Below are 18040 nucleotides of genomic sequence, written 5' to 3'. Positions count from 1 at the left end.
AGGGCTGACCCATCCTAAGTGGCCCTTGGAGGCTTGCTAATGTCAGACTAAGCCAGTGGGCCTGCACTGGGGCTGGTGCTTCACTGTCCCCCCCCCGCCCCATGGCCACTCTCCTGGTGCTGAGGGTTGGCCTGGGTTCCAGGGACGGAATCAGCCTCCCCAAGCTTGGCCCCATCTAAAGGCTACTTGTAAACGGAGTTCTGCTTCTCACTCTCCTTGGTTCTCTCCATGAACTTATCAAGTGGGGCTTTTCAGAACCCTCGCTAAAAAAGAGGAAATCCACTCAAGACCAGAATCCTATGGGCAGAGGGAGGGAGGGAGCTTCATTTTCCCAAAACCCTCTGTCCTAGGGCCTCGCCCTCCCCAAAGCAAAAACACACGGGCTGTCTGTCAAACAAAGCGGAGCCATCACTGGGCTTGCCCTGTGTGGCCTATTTGGTCCTTCCACTTTCTCTCTGGCAGGCTGCAGCTCATCTGGCCTAATGCACTGACGCCTGTCCAGGCAGCTCTGGATTGGCTCCCACCGTCAGAGCCCCCCCCCCCCCCCCCCCCCCCCCCACCATGAGCCCCAGCAGTACCTGCATGTTGTACTCAAAGGCCCTGTTGGCCTCCTCCACAATCCTCTCTTTGGTCTTCAGGTTCAGGTCCAAGGCATTCATCCTAGCCCGGTACAACTGCTTGAACTGTTGTGCATTGTCCACGTTCTCAAACAGATAGAACTGGGTCCCTTCTCCTGTGCTGGGGAGTTTCAGGGCCCGCTGGGCCACCTTCTTCAGCACCTGGCCCCCTGAGAGGTCCCCCATGTAGCGAGTGTAGGCATGGGCCACCAAAAGCTCCGGCTCATTTTGCCCCACATAGTGGATCCGCTCCACATACTTTTGGGCAGCCTCAGAGCACCGCACCTTCTCCTCCCAGTCCTCACCAAAGAAATACTCCATGTCCTTGGTCAGTGCCTCCTTCCGGTGTAGCTCCGTGGGGAAGTACAAGGGGGCAAAAGCTGGGTTGTCCTTGTTGCGCTCCATTTCCTCCTCAAGGGCTGAATATGTGAAGTAAAGTGCAGTAGTGGCCAGCTGTTGAGGGCAACGGGGGAGACCATGGGATAGGGCTGTCGGCCTTGATCAGCAAGCACATCTCCTGAGCCCACCTGCCCCCGCGTCTGAGGAGCCACCAGTGAAGGCTCCAGCAGTGAGCCCCCATCACCCCAATTCCCCAGAAGCCCATTTTTATACAGTGAATTATTTCACATACTCAGGAAACTTCCATGTTCCTTAAAGGACTGACATGGTGAATTCTTCCTGCACACTACCACTATGCTCTTCTATTTAAGCTTCATGAAAACCACAATCTGATGTCAAAAGAGGGAGAGTGGGTAGAGAAAGGCCCAGCTTCCGCCACCGAGCAGTTCCAAGGGGATCCTCCTCATGGGACTAAGGCCCCCAACCTGACCCTATCCACAACCAAGGGCACCAACCTTAAACAGCTCCTTCCTGATGTTGCCTTTCAAGAAGTCCTTGACAAACTGGGTGTTTTCTGCCCGGTCATGTGCTTCCTTGGTCCCTTCCTTCAGGAGCTCAGAGAGGTCAGCCATCCTGTGGAGATGGGGGGAGGGGTGTGTGTGTGTGCGCGCGCGTGCACGAGTGCGTGTGCATGTGTGAACTAGCCCTTTCCAGTCTCAGGGTGTCCCCCTGCTGAGCTGGAGGCAGAAGCTGCTCAGAAACTCCACTCCAGCATCAATACAGGGTCTTGCCAGAGAGTAGGCAGATGTGAGTTGGTCCCAAGGACTTGGGTGACATGGGGGTTGACTGTGGCCTACTCCTTAACAGTGTCCGTGTCTCTATGAACCACCCAAATGAACAATGCTTTGCCTCTGTGGCCACCTAGTGCCTGAGGAAACACACCTCTAATCCCACCACAGCGTTTGCTGGCTTCTCCAGGAGCGGCCAACCTTGGGGAACATGTCTTGCAGAATCCGTGCTGCTGTGATGGACTGACGGTGTCGGTCCCAAGGCAGCCTTGCTGCCTTCCTCCCACCTTCCACCCATGGCCTCTTCAGGACTACATGGGGCTGGGCCCAGGTGTAGGATCAGAATGAGACGGGCCGAGGCAGTTGGAGCCAGGACGTAGGTCTGTATCACTTAAAATGACACAGGATGCAGTTGCGCTGACAGGTGCCACAGCCAGTACACAGCAAGGCAAACAACGCATGACCCTAAAGATGGACACACCGGGTAGCAGCTCACGCGGTCCACACAATCCATCCACCAGAGTGACAAAAACTTGGTCCCTCACGGCCCACCCTCCCTCTGCTGGCTTCTTTAGGAAAAGAATCATTTATTATTAGCAATTATTTCAAGATATAAAAAAGCACTTTGTCAGTGACAGGGCTACAACGAGACAATAAGAACAATGAAGAACAGGCTTCGGTAACTTGAGGCTTAGCATGAACTGTCCCTACCCAGTAAGAAAAATCCCTGGAGTCAGAGCTACTCCCACATTCTAAGGAGTGGAAAACACTGGTCAAGGTGCCAGTTTTGCCTAATGACGCTTTTTCAGCACACAAGACAAAACACTTAGGGTTTTAAGAAGAAAAAAGGATCAGAAATACCATCAAATTCCATTCCTCAGCACTTCTAGCAGTACCTGACCTGCTTCCTTGGGAACAAAGGGGGAGAATGCTCAAGCAGCCCAAGATGCTGTATGCTGTTCCTCTCTGCAGTCCCAATCAGGTGTCCTGGGCGGCGGCAGCAGCAGCACGACACGACCCCGACCACACCCCGGCACCCTAAGCCCACAGGACTCAACGTAGCCAGCCCCCACCACTCACCTGGCGTGGTTCTCTTTTTCTGAGGCCCCGGAGCTCTTTTTCTCCGACTCATCCACCCCCTCCGCAGTCTCCAGTTCCGCTGACATCGTTGCCGAGTGTGATTCCTGGGTGCTCACTCTTCTGGTCCTGAGGAGACACAAGGAGCTGGTGATGCGGCGCCCACGGCGCCACTTCCCCCAAACACCTGCTGGTGCTGCTCTTGTCTGAGCCAACATAATGGAGGAGTCACCCACGTGCCTTAGAGTGTTTTCTTTAAAAAATAAAGCTCTGCCATTACTGGGACCATTATCTGAGCATGGACAAAATTTAAATATGGACAGTGGATTAGGTAATAGCATCGTATTGATATTGAACCTGCTGATTTTTATAAATTGTACTGTGATTATGCACGAGAATGTCTTTGTTTTAGGAACTGTATCCTGAAGTTTTTAAAAGTAAAGGAGCACACTGTCTGCAAGTTACTGTAAAATGGCTCAGAATGTGTGTGCGCGTGCATATATGTAATAGAGAGAGAGCAGGAGGACATACCAAGTAAAAGCAAATGAGGCAAAATGCTGGTGGTGAATTTGGATAAAAGGTACACAAGAGGGCGCCTGGGTGGCTTAGTTGTTAAGCGTCTGCCTTCAGCTCAGGTCATGATCCCAGGGTCCTGGGATCGAGTCCCACATCGGGCTCCCCGCTCGGCGGGGAGCCTGCCTCTCCCTCTCCCACTCCCCCTGCTTGTGTTCCTGCTCTCGCTATCTCTCTGTCAAATAAATAAATAAAATCTTTAAAAAAAAAAAAAAGGTACACACGCGTTCTTTGTACCATTCTTACAACTCTTCTGTATGTTTGAAATTACAACAAAATTAAAAGTTACCTAAAACACAAAATAACAACATCACAGATAAAGCTTAGAACAAAAACAAGCAGCGGTGGGAACAGCGGCTCTGAGTCGGGCAGCAAGGGCATCTGGGCTGGCCTGTCCCAGCTGTCGCCGGCAGGCCAGCCTTGTGCACAGACCAGTTCGAAAGGCACTAGACAAGCAGTATCAGGTACATGGAGTCACCACAAGCAGACCGGCCCCAGCCTACCCCTGACTCGGCCAGGCTGAAGGAAATAAAACAAGCTAGCCAGTCAGTTCCCAGTGCTGCTGCCAGGGCCGAACCTTCGTCAGCCAGGGAAATAGAGTCTCACAAGACAAGCTAACCTCCCACCCCCAGAGGCCTCTATCTGGCAGTGCAAAGGAGCAGCCCATCTGGGGAATTTTCCAGATGAACAGCAGCACAGTTGCACCAGCTACTAAAGGAACTTACAAAACCAGAGCTACCCAATCAAGCCAAGGAAAGAAGAGGCCTTCATTTTCTACCTCCACCAGTACCTACTTATTGAGCATTTTCTACATGTTCCACCCAGAAACAGGAGTCTAGGGGGACAAAAAGTTTAAGTAATGGTCCTTCGAAGGTATAAAGAAGAAAATAAAAACCAACCTCCATCTCACCCCACAGATAAACTCATTGCTAGTATGTTAGTATATATCCTGAGTTTCTTCTAGGCTTATAATTACATTTTATCTTTTCAGATATTATAATACATGGTTTGCTCGGCACGCTTTTTCTGAACCTTCACGCCTTTAGATTTAGCATTTATACAGTGGGATTAATGATAGGAAGGATTAAGTGAGAACAGGGAAGGTAGTAAGGCTTTTAGCACAGTGCCTACCACATGGTAAGCACTAAATATTAGATATTATTTACATTTGTATTTTGATAGAGGCGTTTTTTAAATTTTATTTATTTGACAGACAGAAACAAAGCGAGAGAAGGAACACAAGCAGGGGGAGTGGGAGAGGGAAAAGCAGGCTTCCCGCTGAGCAGGGAGCCTGATGCGGGGCTCGATCCCAGGACCTCAGGATCATGACCTGAGCCGAAGGCAGACGCTTAACGACTGAGCCACCCAGGCCCCCCCGCTTTTTAAAAGATTTTATTTATTTGACAGAGAGACAAAGCGAGAGAAGGATATATTTTGATAGAGGCTTAACTGATGTTGTCCTAGAATGCTTAGAAAATAAAGAGCAGAAAGTGAAATGAGCCAGGCAAAGACATACATGGTATCACTTGTATGTGGAACCTAAAAAAAAAGATTTGAGGGGTGCCTGGGTGGCTCAGTCGGTTAAACATCTGCCTTTGGCTCAGGTCATGATCCCAGGGTCCTGGGATCGAGCCCCACATCGGCTCCCTGCTCAGTGGGGAGCCTGCTTCTCCCTCTCCCTCTGCCTACCGCTCTGCCTACCTGTGCTCTGTCAAATAATTCTTTAAAAAAATAAAAATTTAAAAATAAAAAAAAGATTTAAGTCATAGAAACAGTAGAATGGTGGCTGTAGGGGCTGAAGGTGGGGACAATAGGGAGAGGTTGGTAAAAGGGTACAAATTTTCAGTGACAATTAAGGCCTGAGGACCTAATGAACAGCATGGTGACTAGAGTTAATAATTTACTACATAATTGAAATTTGCTGAGAAGTGTAGCTTTTAAGCATTATTACAAAATAATATGTGAGGTGATGGATATGGATTCAATTGTGGAAATCCATAATTATAGATCACGTTGTACACTTCAAATATATTGTAATTAACTTGTCAATTATATCTCAACATGCTGGAAAAAAAAAAAAAAAAACCAGTATATATAGTAAATGGGACCTTTTCTTGACTCCAAATCAGATATATTCTCATCTCCAATAATAATGATGAACTGTGCAGTTCACTAATGTTAAGTCCAGAATGTGAAGGTAGTTGGTCATCACATGGAGAGAAGAGTATTCAGAGGGCTTCCTGAAGAAGAGAGGGCTTACCCAGGACCCTCAACGACAGACAGCATTTGGGTGAGAGAGGAAGGGCCTCTAGATCAAGGAACAACATGAACAAAGTAAAATGGGACAGATCACAGAGACGGTGTAAGGCTGCCCAGCTATGCATCCTGCATTCTTTTACCAAGGGGCCAAGGTAGACTTTGTCGACTGCAGAATAAGCCCCATACCAGCTTGTCCACACTGACCTCTTTTTACAGACTTTTAAGAAAGAACATCTCAGCTCTATGTCCTTGGTGACCCTGAGAGCCAAGATTTATCCTGGGCCACTCAGCACGCAGGCTGCTGAGAGAAAAGGGGGCTGGATAGGAGCTGTGGGCCACCCAGTGGAGGGAAGAGGGCAGAGTAAAAGGTCCCAGAGCCTCTAGACAGGTGGAGGTGCATGTGGCCATGCAGAAGACATACCCCAGGCACCTGAAGACTGCAGGTCCCATGCTGCTTGCATGTGAAACTAAAAGTAGGCAGACAAGAACAAGTGCAATCTGGTTGTCTAGGTTACTAGTTATGGTAAGTTAGGTAAACTTCCTGCACCTAATTATCATGCTGCACAACAGTCATTATGTATGTGATTAAATCTGATCATTAATTGTTTTGTTTGATAACTACACACTCTGGGAGGGCATGGTCTTGCTCTGGGAGGGCATAGTCTTGCTGGAGCAACAGGGCCTTTCGCTTATCTTAAAAATACAAAGGGGAGAGGAGCACCTGGGTGGCACAGTTGGTTAGGTGTCTCTTGGTTTGGGCTCAGGTCATGATCTCAGGGTCCTGGAATCCAGCCCCCGCACTCAGCGAGTCTGCTTAGGTTTCTCTCTCCCTCCGCCCCTCCCCCACTCTCTTGCACATGCTAAAATAAATAAATAAATCTTAAAAAAAAAAAAAAAAAGGTAGGAAGGGAAAGCCAGCTTCCACAGATGTCTTCTCATTACCATTTTGTGCCAGTCTCCCTTTGGGTACACTTTCCTCCCACGTTCTTCAACCCCAGTCCTGCCTGAGAGCCCCTAATTCCCTCCTCTCAGCTCAAAGGAGGCCCAACTCTGGCTCCAGAGGGAGGGCCATAGCTGTCTCTTTCACTGGTGGAGTTCCAGAGCCCAGAAAATAACAAGTTCTCAACAAACACTTGCTGAATAAAAAATCCAAAGGAGGGGCACCTGGCTGGCTCAGTCGGAAGAGCATGCAACTCTTGATCTGAGGGTCATAAGTTCGAGCCCCACACTGGGTGTAGAGATTACTTACATTAATAAAAACTTAAAAAAAAAATCCAGGGGTGCCTGGATGGCTCGGTTCTTGGGCGTCTGCCTTCGGTTCGGGTCGTGATCCTGGAGTCCTGGGATCCAGCCCTGCATCAGGCTCCCTGCTCAGCAGGGAGCCTGCTTCTCCCTCTCCCATAGTTTCCTAACTCCAAATATGATTTAACAATTTTGTTTTGAAAGAAAAATAGATACTGTCCTACTCCAATTAGAGGCAAGAATACTAAATCCGTAATGTGAACTAAAAGCACCATCTACACAGACGGGAAGAAGGTTCTGGGGAAAGCTCCATTAGCACATTCAACCCACACAAGTAGGGCCCAGGGAAGGCAGCCTTTGTCCACCTCTGTGGCCTGGTCACTGTTCTTCAAGGGAGTGGCTGTGTGGGGCAGCATGCAGAAACCACCCTGCAATGTCAGAAACAGAATTCACTTCATTCTCTGAAAAGCTACGTGTCCAAACTTGGTCTGACTGGCCTCTACACTTGAATCCTTTTTTTCTTTGCAGCAACCACTGGAATCCCTAGAAAATCAGAAGCCAAATCATAAACGTAGAAATTTTCTAGACTTCAACCTCTCATTATCAACAAGCTGCTGCCACACTCCCCCTGGGGTCTGCTTAGGTTTCTCTCTCCCCCTTTTGTTGTTGAAAAACAACAAAAAAACATTCCACTCTGGGAAATACACTTCAAGATGTATTAATAGTAATCTGTAACAAAATGGTAGGTAGCCATACTATGATGTTACAAAAAAAGTCACACAGCCTAACAATACAGGGTAGGATTTCTCGAAGGACCGTAAACAATAGAATCCTGGCACAGATGGGAAAAGTTGATAGGCTGCATCCACTATGGAAAAGTCTACATACACTTGTTTTACCTAAAAGACTCAAAATACTGACTACAAGTATGTGCAAAAGTATGTAAGTAAAAGTGGCACCTGGATGGCTCAGTCAGTTAAGCATCCAACTCTTGATTTCAGTTCAGGTCATAATCTTAGGGTTGTGCGATTGAACCCTACATGGGGCTCTGTGCTCAGCCAGGAGTTTGCTTATGGATTCTCTCTCTACCTCTGCTCCCACTCGCACACGTGTTTGCTCTCAATCTCTAAAATAAATAAATAAATCTTTAAAAAATATATCTATATATACAAAAATGAAAAAACAAAGTATCTAAGTATACCGATAACAGGAAGGTAGTTTGGAAAGGTATAAACACTATTTGTTTGACTTTTTAACTAACTGGCTCCTTCTTTTATATAAAGTGGCCCAATTCTCTTGAAAAGGCGGGGGGGAAGACAGGGAGAGAGACAGACAGAGGAACTGGACCAAGCAAACCAACTAAGGTAAGATACTGCACTAACTAGTCCATAGGAAGTCACCTGGGCCTTTACTTTGCTCTTACAAATTTCAGAAAGGTCCATCTGCCCTCTGTATTTTAATTCCAGAAAACTGTGACCCTCTGTTTATAAAATCTACCTCCATAACTCCCGTACTAGCTGTTCACCTGACAGGTTTTTACTCCAGCACCAGATATGATAGAAGTAGCAACAATGTCCCATCACCAATGTTCCTTCCAGCAAAGGAAGTTCCTGTGGACCTGCCCAGCAGATCCAGAACACTTACTTCAAAGTCTTTGTTCCTTGTAAATTGCAGGCTCAAGGCACTAGGGCTCTTGAAAGAACAGACGTGTTCACAACTTTTTTTTTATTATATCCTCCTCCATGGACACGTCCTACAAACTTCAGAAAGTGCAATGCTGCCAGAGAGGATTACATTATCACTCATTCCCCATTTGTTAATTCAAAAAGCCACAGGGGCGCCTGGGTGGCTCAGCTAGTTAAGCATCTGACTCTTGATTTCGGCTCAGGTCATGATCTCAGAGTCGTGAGACCAAGCCCTGTGTCAGACCCCCACTCGGTGGGAAGTCTGCTTGAGATTCTTTCTCTCCCTCTCCCTCTGCCCTTCCCTGCGCTTGTGCTCTCCCTCTAAAATAAATAAATCAAAAAACAAAAGGCACAAAAAAGACTTAATCTATAATAATTCTTTTCCATTTGGATTCTTTTTCTTTGCCCTGGAAAACCACTGAAGAAGGGAGCAAGTTGCTGAGCTCAGCCAGCACTAGACAGCAAGGTGGGGGAAGGGGTAAGAAAACGCATGGCAACCAGCTCCCTGAAATTAGAACAACTCTCCCACTCCGGAATTGACAGTGACCAGCCACAGATGCCCACATGAGCTAGTGTTGTTATCCTAATGTGCAGAGGAGGAAACCGCCACAGGGAAGGCGTAAGCAGCTGCTCAGACTCCTGTACTGGGTCGGCCATAGCTCCCACCCATCCCCACTAAGCAGCCTGTGGTTGGGCACCAGGAGTCCCTGCCTGCTTACCAGAAGGCTGTTCCCAGCTCAGAGTTTACTCCTGTATAGAACTGGCATCACATTAATAAGAGGTGATTATTCTTCAGCTTTCACAAGTGCTGTCATCATGTTTCCCCAGTTAAACCAGAAGCTTCCTACAAGACAGATCATCAAAACTCTCTCAGACTCAGTTTCTCAGAGTCCAATGCCATGTTCCAAATTACTTACAAGTCAGTACCCTGGGCAGTCTCCAACTTGAGTTGTAACTGATGTAGATGCACAAATAGAATGCCCACTGAGAATGCTAGCTAAATGCGGGTGGGACAAGAAAATATTGGTTAAATTCTAAAATACCAGGGGTGCCTGGCTGGCTCAGTTGGAAGAGCCATGCGGCTCTTGATCTTGGGGTCGGGAGTTTGAGCCCCACTCCGGGTGCAGAGATTACTAAAAAAATAAATAAATAAATACCAAATAATAAAAAATTTAATTGGGGAAAAATTTTTTGATTGGGTATTAGGCCTCTAACTGGTATGTAATCTGGTTTTCTTTCTTCATATCTCCCTCCCTTCCCTCTCTCTCTTTCTTATGGTCTGAATTTTCTACCTGATGACCTGTTTGTGTTTCCCATGCCTCTAAGCTGGCCAAGGCCATTCTCATCCCATAGGGCCCAGTTAGGCTGGGTTCTGCATTTACCCAGCTATGTTGTGTTTTCTCTACTGCTCCCCTCCCGGGGCTCCAGAAGGCCCAGGGTCTCCCCTGTAGTCCCTGCCTCAGCTGTTCTCTTCACATCAGAGCTAGGCACGGGCTCCCTGGCCCCCTCTGAGCCCTCTGAACAGGCCCAGTTCAACGTGCACTCCCTCGCCCCGGGAGGCTGCTTCTCACCCAAGTGCCTATGAGGGTAGGCACTCCACTGGCCTCTGCTTACTTTTCTTAGCCAGCACTAGAAGTAATGAGGACTCCAGTTTCTTTTCTTTCTTTTTTAAGATTTTATTTATTTGAGATGGAGAGAGAGCACAAGCAGGGGGAGCAGCAGAGGGAGAGGGAGAAGCAGGCTCCCTGTTGAGCAGAGAGCCCAATGTGGGGCTCAATCCCAGGACCCTGGGATCATGACCTGAGCCGAAGGCAGATGCTTAACGGACTGAGCCACACAGGGGCCCAGGACTCCAGTTTCTTTTATCTGAAGGCCTACCTCTGGTCACTGGTACAGGTTCCTTCCCACTGCCCATGGTTTTGTGTGTGTTTTCTACTTTTGCATTCAATAAATACCTTTCAATTGTATACACCTTTGTCTATGATCTCACCTCACCCACTTATATTGTGACATTCAGGAGGGTCACAGTTCAAAAATAATATATTACCTCTCACAGAAACCATGTTCATTATGTGCCCCATAAATGTTAGAATACAAGAATCCCAGACTCTCTCTTTCCTGGATTATAGGATCTGTTCCTTCTCTATATGCCCTAAAGGCTTTTCATATTTAAGTGAGAGAATACCTGTTCCCATTTACCAATACCATAAATCAGGCTGTGTCAATTCTTAATGATGCCACATAGTCCCATGGGGCCTCAGCAGATATAAATAAATAGATTTACCTAAAAATTCTTTTCTGAATATGCGTCAACATAAAAAGAGTAAATTCTAACATCCTACGTATAAACCCTTTATATGATCTGGGAACAAAGAACCCTAGAGCTACTATTGAGAGAAGAAACTGGGGACAGGAAGGTACATCTCTTCAGAGCCTCCAAATCTCTCTCTAGATTTTTCACCTGTAGGAATGAATACTTGCCCAGTGTTCCATACCAAAAGACCACTGGGAGGAACAAATAAGATGACTGTGAAAACACTTGATAATAAATGTTAAATTATACAAATGCTACAAAAGGAATTGAGTATGAACCCAGAACTATTTACTAGCTGGTCTGCCCTAAAAGACACTCCAGGTTGAGCTTTTCAAACCTTACTAAGACACCAAGAAACTCTCAAGAGGAGGAAAAAGCCCTGTTCCTGGATGTGGTGTGGACAAGAATTTGTTCTCCTTGGCACGGTTTACAATCCAGCATTGTTAAGGGTAAACCCCGCACCAAGGGCCAGTTTTGCATGCCATTCAATGAATGGACATGCAGAAGTGCCATCTGCCTTAGGTAAACAGCCACTTGACTGGCCCTGCTCTGCTCCCAGACCTCAAGGAAGCTGGAATGTAGAGAGGGACAAGGGAGTGACACTCATGGACCTGTCAGTTTACTGGGGCACTTCTGGGCTCCTGCTAACTACTGATTATTGCTATAGACTCAGCTCACCTTTGGGAATGGAAAGGCAACTGGGCCTTGCACAAAGGGCGTGGTCTTTAGAGTTTTAAAGATTTGGGATTGAGATCTGGACTCCCAATGTTTAGTAGCTGCATGGCTGTAGTAAGTCATAACTCCTTGAAGGCTGAGTCTCCTCATCCATAAATAGGGTAACTCCCTTTGTCTCACATTTTCAAGTGCGCTATAAGGACTAAATGAGCTAATGTGCATATGTTTCATGAAATGTAAGGCTGCCTCAAATGTTGATGGTCTCTTACCCAAGAAGCTGCTGAAGAAAATGAGCAGCTAAGGGGTGCTTGGGTGGCTCAGTCGGTTAAACATCTGCCTTTGGCTCAGGTCATGATCCCAGGGTCCTGGGATTGAGCCCCCACATTGGGCTCCCTGAGGGAGCCTACTTCTCCCTCTCCCTCTGCCTGCCACTCCCCCTGCTTGTGCGCCCTCTGTCAAATAAATAAATAAATAAAATCTTTAAAAAAAAGAAAGAAAGAAAAAAAGAAAATGAGCAGCCGAGTGATTATGAAACACTGAGAAAGATAACAAAATCCCAGTGAATCAACAGATAATTCTGAGCAGGTCACACCCAAGGTCTTCTGAGTTGGCCCTCATTCTCTGGCAGTGCCAGAAAATGGGAATACCTGTTCTTTCCAAGGAGAGACATGTGACCACTGCAGCTAGAAAATCCTCATTGCAGATGCTGGCTGAGCGAGATGCTGGGAGCAGTGGATGGGGGTGAATCCGCTCTAACCCAACAAGGCACCTGGTAAGAGGTGCCTCCCAAAACTCTGAGGAAACCATATCATGTAGGTCAACAGCTTTTTAGTTTATACAAGGAATGGCCTGGAGTCTCCGCTGAACTCTGGTGCTGCCACTCCTTAGGAAATCTTACAACCTTCATCCCTTTCATTTTAATCACTGGGTGAATTCAATCCCACGGTTCACTGACTGGATGACTATTAACCTCTTGATAAGAGCGAGTTTCAGACAAGGAATCCTGGGAAAGTAGAGGCTCCAGGGACACAAAACTCTTGCATCAGATTTACTAAGCACACATTTGCACATCTGCACAATAAGCAACCCGAAAACAAAACTACTACTAGTCCAAAGGCACTAGCCTCTTAGTAACCTCAAAAACTGACCGCTGAGGAAGTCCAAAACTTCTGGGCAAGCTCTCTTTTTACCGGGGACGGGGGTGTACTCATCTCCAGCATGTTAAAATACAACTGAGCAAGCATTCAAAAGCAGACATTGGGGATGAAACCTGAAGCACTGAAAAGAGCTCAGAGTAGGGGCCAAGAGTCTACTGTTGCTGCTGCCAAAGAGAAGTCCTGGTAAAAAGACTTCCTACTATGAATGAAATAAGTATGAGACTCTCCTGTTCCCTGAGCGTCACCCCACCTCATATGAGAGGACCAGGACTCAGGGCTGAGAAGAGGAAGACTCTTTCCCATGAGAAGCACCTGGGGTGGGGGCTGAAGCCCTGACTGAATTCTAAAATGGATAGGACCACATTTTATAAGAATCAAGCCTAGGCACCAGACATCCCACAAGGGCTGGTTTTAACAGAGGAAATGCCGACATGACCATGAGTCACCCCTAGGTACCATCAAGTGAAAATTATTCCAACTTTGGAACAATCCTGAAAACATGTCCTGTGCCTTAAGTGGAGTCATTATTCCCTTTTGCTCAGGTGTAACAGTTGTCACGTGGCTTCAGCTTCTCTCATAAATACGATGACTACGAACAGCATTTAGGGGTGGAGGGAGAGTGGCTAATTAGGATGCTTCTGTGGAATCTTCATTTTGGAAAATGAGGTGCTATCGGCTCCCAGGTGCTTTCCTCTCTACAAAGAGACTCAACAGAGGCTCAGCAGCACCCCTGTAAGAACAGAAGGTCCTCAAATCCACCCTGGGAGGATGGTAGAGAGGAAGAGCGCCAGACCGAACTCTAACAGACCTGGGCACACCAGACTAAGTCACTTTCAAGCAGTGTCCCAATGACTGGGAAGAAATGAAGATTCAGAGATTTAAGTAATATGGCCAAGGTCACTTAGAAAGTTAATAATGGAGTTGGGACCAAGTCCTTCCTGAATTCAAGCTCATTCCTCCTGTGTCCCAGCTAACATGCATGTGCAATTAGTATGATGTCACCACAGAATACTAGCAAAATGGAAAATGAGGCTATATTACACTGCATTTACATGTGCAATGGAAGGGTTTTCTAAACCACTGAGTGCCATTTGTTTTTTAGTATGAAAAGTTAGCTCAATCCTATGATTTCTGAGAAGTAAATGCTCAGCCTCCCATTTGAAGCTTCAGAAGCTGGTGCTGCCCATTCCACAACACTCACCTTCGCTTGCTCAGATTACACGGCAACCCGAGAAGATTGTTCCCCGACGAGTCCTGCTTTTGTTGACTAGCAGGGCAGGCCAAGGCTGGAGATAGCTGGTCCCAGAGGCGAGGACAGCACCTCTACCACTCAGTGCATGAAGGGAAGCAGCCAGATCTGCCAGGCCTTGGTGGACAATGAAGCCAGAGACTCACGGCATCCCTGCACCAAGGAGAGGTCACAATAGGAACTGCACATCTCTATAGCATCTATCACCATAGTAACTACAGAGAAATAGAAGATCTGGTTTCAAGAATCTAAAAGCATGTTCTCCATGTGCTGAGTGTTTAAAATCTATTCAGTCCTGGGGTGTTCGGGTGGCTCAGTCAGTTAAGCACTGGACTCTTGGTTTCAGCTCAGGTTGTGATCTCATGGGTCGTGGGATGGAGCCCCGCTTCCGGCTCCACCCTCAGCAGGGAATCTGCCTGGAGACTCTCTCCCTCTGCCCCTCCCCGCCTCATAAATAAATAAATCTTTAAAAAAAAATCTATTCGGGGGCGCCTGGGCGGCTCAGTCGTTAAGCGTCTGCCTTCGGCTCAGGTCATGATCCCAGGGTCCTGGGATCGAGTCCCACATCGGGCTCCCTTCCCCGCAGGAAGCCTGTTTCTCCCTCTCCCACGCCCCCTGCTTGTGTTCCTGCTCTTGCTATCTCTGTCTCTTTCAACTAAATAAATAAAATCTTTAAAAAAAAAAAATCTATTCAGTCCCATCTTTGCCAACTAAAAATATATGTCTAACTTGGGAACAGTAGTGCAATGGATATGAAGTATGGCAACATAAACTTCATGTAAGATTAGGAACTCCACAGGCCAAGGTATTGGTCAATCTAACAAGGTGGTTCCTATATCTCACTTTGGACCTGTAAGGGATCTTAACATGTTCCCACAGGCCTACAGAGTTAGGTATTATTCCCAGGCTTTTTCACAATGACTGCCTAGATTCTGACAGCAGGGGGGGAAGGGGTGGGTGAGTGGAGTGGGGGCAAGGAAACAAACCCAGCCTCACAACCGGTAACTCAAGAGGCTGGCTCCATCCTACAAAAGCTTTGTCTATGGCAGCAGAGGACCAGCAACAGCAGCTATTGGGACTTTGTCTCAGAGTAAGGAGTTCAGCTTTCCCAGTGAGCCCTACCTCCACTGGTAGAGGGGTCAGGGGCACAGAGCAGTCTAATAGCAAGCATATGCATACAAGTCCTTTCTGCACAACACAATGCTGATATGCTGATGTGACACGGGAGGAGGCGAGGCAACGGCTGCACTGCATGAATGACCTGTGGCAGGCACCCAACAAATGTTACTTGAACTGAGCTCAGCCAAGAAAGAATCCACTGGCCACACAAGCCAAAAGGAAAAGCAGCGAAGTGGTTAAGGCCCAAGCTCTAGTCAGGCACAACTGAGAACAAAGCTTGGTTCTGTCACACACCAGCTAGGTGGCCTTGGACCAGCTACTTCTCAGAATCTCAGTTTCTTCACCTGTAAGGATAGTAGTAACAACTCTGCAAGGTAGATATGAGAATTTAATGAGATAAATTACTTATAGAACCTCAACATATTGTATAATGTTAATTGAAGAAAGTGTCCCTTAAAGTTTGAAGTTAACGAATGTTCTCATATACTTTTATTTTTATTTTATTTTTCTTTAGATTTTATTTATTTATTTAGTCAGAGAGAGAGTAAGCAAGTGCACAAGCAGGGGGAGTGGCAAGCAGAGGGAGAAGCAGGCTCCCCGTTGAGCAGGACCCTGGGATCATGACCTGAGCCAAAGGCAGACACTTAACTGACTGAGCCACCCAGGCAACCCCCCATATACTTTTAGACAAGAAATGGAAATACCCCCGTCTCAATGAAAACCCTTACAGGCAACATCAAATCTGTACTGGGGTCCCACACTTTGTGTTGAAGGCTCACTGTGAAGAACCTCTGTTTTCATTCTGATAACACTAGATACCAAGAAAGGAATAGAAGAATCTTAGAATTTCTTTTTTTTTTTTTAAAGGCATTATCCTTTTTTTTTTTTTTAAAGATTTTATTTATTTATTTGAGACAGAGAGAATGAGAGAGACAGAGAGCACATGAGAGGGGGGAGGGTCAGAGGGAGAAGCAGGCTCCCTGCCGAGCAGGGAGCCCGATGCGGGACTCGATCCCGGGACTCCAGGATCATGACCTGAGCCGAAGGCAGTCGCTTAACCAACTGAGCCACCCAGGCGCCCAGAATCTTAGAATTTCTAACAAAATAAATTTTGCAAAGGATCTAAAGGAAGATGATCACCTAAGTTCAAACTCTTTCAGGGACACTCTGAACATGAGTTAGATGAAGGTCCCCTTCATGCTATGGTCAGGGTGGAGGACAGGGCATGTTGTTTTGTTTCTTTAGAATAGCTCATCACTATAAATAAAGGTTTAGGTAACTGAAAATTTTACTTGACTTTGTGATAAATCTGATTTGCACTTATATCTCATGACACTCAACCCCCAGCCCAATCAATGGTTGTCAGTTGGGGACCATTCTGGCACACACCTGCCCCCATAGGTTGTATGGCAATGTCTGGAGACATGTTTGGTTGTCACAACTGGGGGGTGGGCCATTCAACTGGTATCTAGTGGGTAGAGGCCAGGGATGCTGCTCAACACCCTGCAATGCACAGAAAGCACAAACACAAGTGCAGGTATGCACACACATACACACGTGCACTCACAGACCCACCACCACCACAAACCATTATCCAGCCCAAAATGTCAATAGCACCAAGGTTGAGAAACCCTGCTTGAATCTCAGAAGCAGCACTAACGTCATTCAAGAAAGGACATGCATCTAATACTCTTCTTATCCCTTCATCAGTTTACAGAGACAAGATGAGATTTTGGCACTATGCTTCACACTGTTTGTCACACCTTTATCAAATATCCTTTACAGAGATTTCTGGGGAAACTGAATTTACACCAGAAAACAGAAGAGGCTGTTACTAGATAGGGCAACTTGGCACTGTCCACAGATGACAATGAAAGGGGTCACAGTACCTTCCTGGGAATAGGACTGATTTGTATTTGGATCACTAGGAGTCAAAACCTTTAAAGCTTCAAGCTCAGTAACAAAGCCAGGTAGAGGTGAAGCCCCTGAGAGTACTGACTTCTTTGTGGAATGGAACAAAATACTGGAAGAAATCTAATGATCATTTATCAGTCTGGTGCATGACTGACAAGCAGGCTAAAAATCAGGAGAACTAAGTTTTATTACAAGGCCTGCAATGGCTAGCTGTATTATAGGACTTCCCAGAAATTCCAACATCTTCATTTATAAAACGAGAGTCAGGCGCCAGGGTGGCTCAACCGGTTAAGCATCTGCCTTCAGCTCAGGTCATGATCCTGGGGTCCTGGGATCAAGCCCCACATGGGGCTTCCTGCTCATCAGGGAGCCTGCTTCTCCCTCTCCCTCTGCCCCTCCCCCATCCATGCTCTCTCTCTCTCTCTCTCTCAAATAAATAAAATTAAAAATAAATAAATAAAATGAGAGGCATTCCTCAGCAAGGTGCAGGAAGGATGGCATTTAACATGACGAAGAGCAGGAAAAACTGTGGGCTTCCCCCAACTGTTTCAGCCAGAGCAGCTCCCCTATTCCTTGCTACTCTTCCTTCAAAAATGGGGTTGTGCTACTTCTAAAAATAAGATATAGAAAACAATGAGCTTGATGATCTTGGAGGCCTGATATTATATTAAGAGTTACCTAAACAAGACTTTTATGATCTATTATAGCACTCATATCCCATTACAGTATTTATTTTTTAGTATTTATTTATTTACATTCCAGATTATTGCTCATTTACCTTTTTCTCCTACTGCCCAACACAGGGCACCCAATCAGGGTTTGCTGAGTCAATGAATGATTTCCAGAATTTGAGGTATTCTCAAAATTAAGGTATTCTCAAAGAGCAGATGACAGGGGCACCTGGGTGGCTCAGTCGTTAAGCGTCTGCCTTCGGCTCAGGTCATGATCCCAGGGTCCTGGGATCGAGCCCCGCATTGGGCTCCCTGCTCGGCGGGAAGCCTGCTTCTCCCTCTCCCACTCCCCCTGCTTGTG

At 46.7% G+C, this 18040-nt stretch overlaps 1 protein-coding gene across 2 annotated transcripts in view; it reads right to left on the bottom strand.

Annotated features, from left to right (window-relative positions):
- HMOX2 (heme oxygenase 2) overlaps positions 1-18040 on the bottom strand; it is a 30629-nt gene that overhangs the window by 2137 nt on the left and 10452 nt on the right. For both annotated transcript variants that reach the window (XM_044915596.1, XM_021698280.2), the window contains exons 2-4: positions 2825-2950; positions 1472-1589; positions 579-1070 (exon numbers count right to left, since the gene is read on the bottom strand). In XM_044915596.1, coding sequence (XP_044771531.1) covers positions 579-1070; positions 1472-1589; positions 2825-2910 — 696 coding nt within the window. In that variant the 5' untranslated portion in view covers positions 2911-2950. The remainder of the gene's footprint in view (positions 1-578; positions 1071-1471; positions 1590-2824; positions 2951-18040) is intronic.

Source organism: Neomonachus schauinslandi, chromosome 5 (assembly GCF_002201575.2).
Source record: "Neomonachus schauinslandi chromosome 5, ASM220157v2, whole genome shotgun sequence".
NCBI lineage: Eukaryota > Metazoa > Chordata > Mammalia > Carnivora > Phocidae > Neomonachus > Neomonachus schauinslandi.
This window is presented reverse-complemented; position numbering and strand designations above follow the sequence as displayed.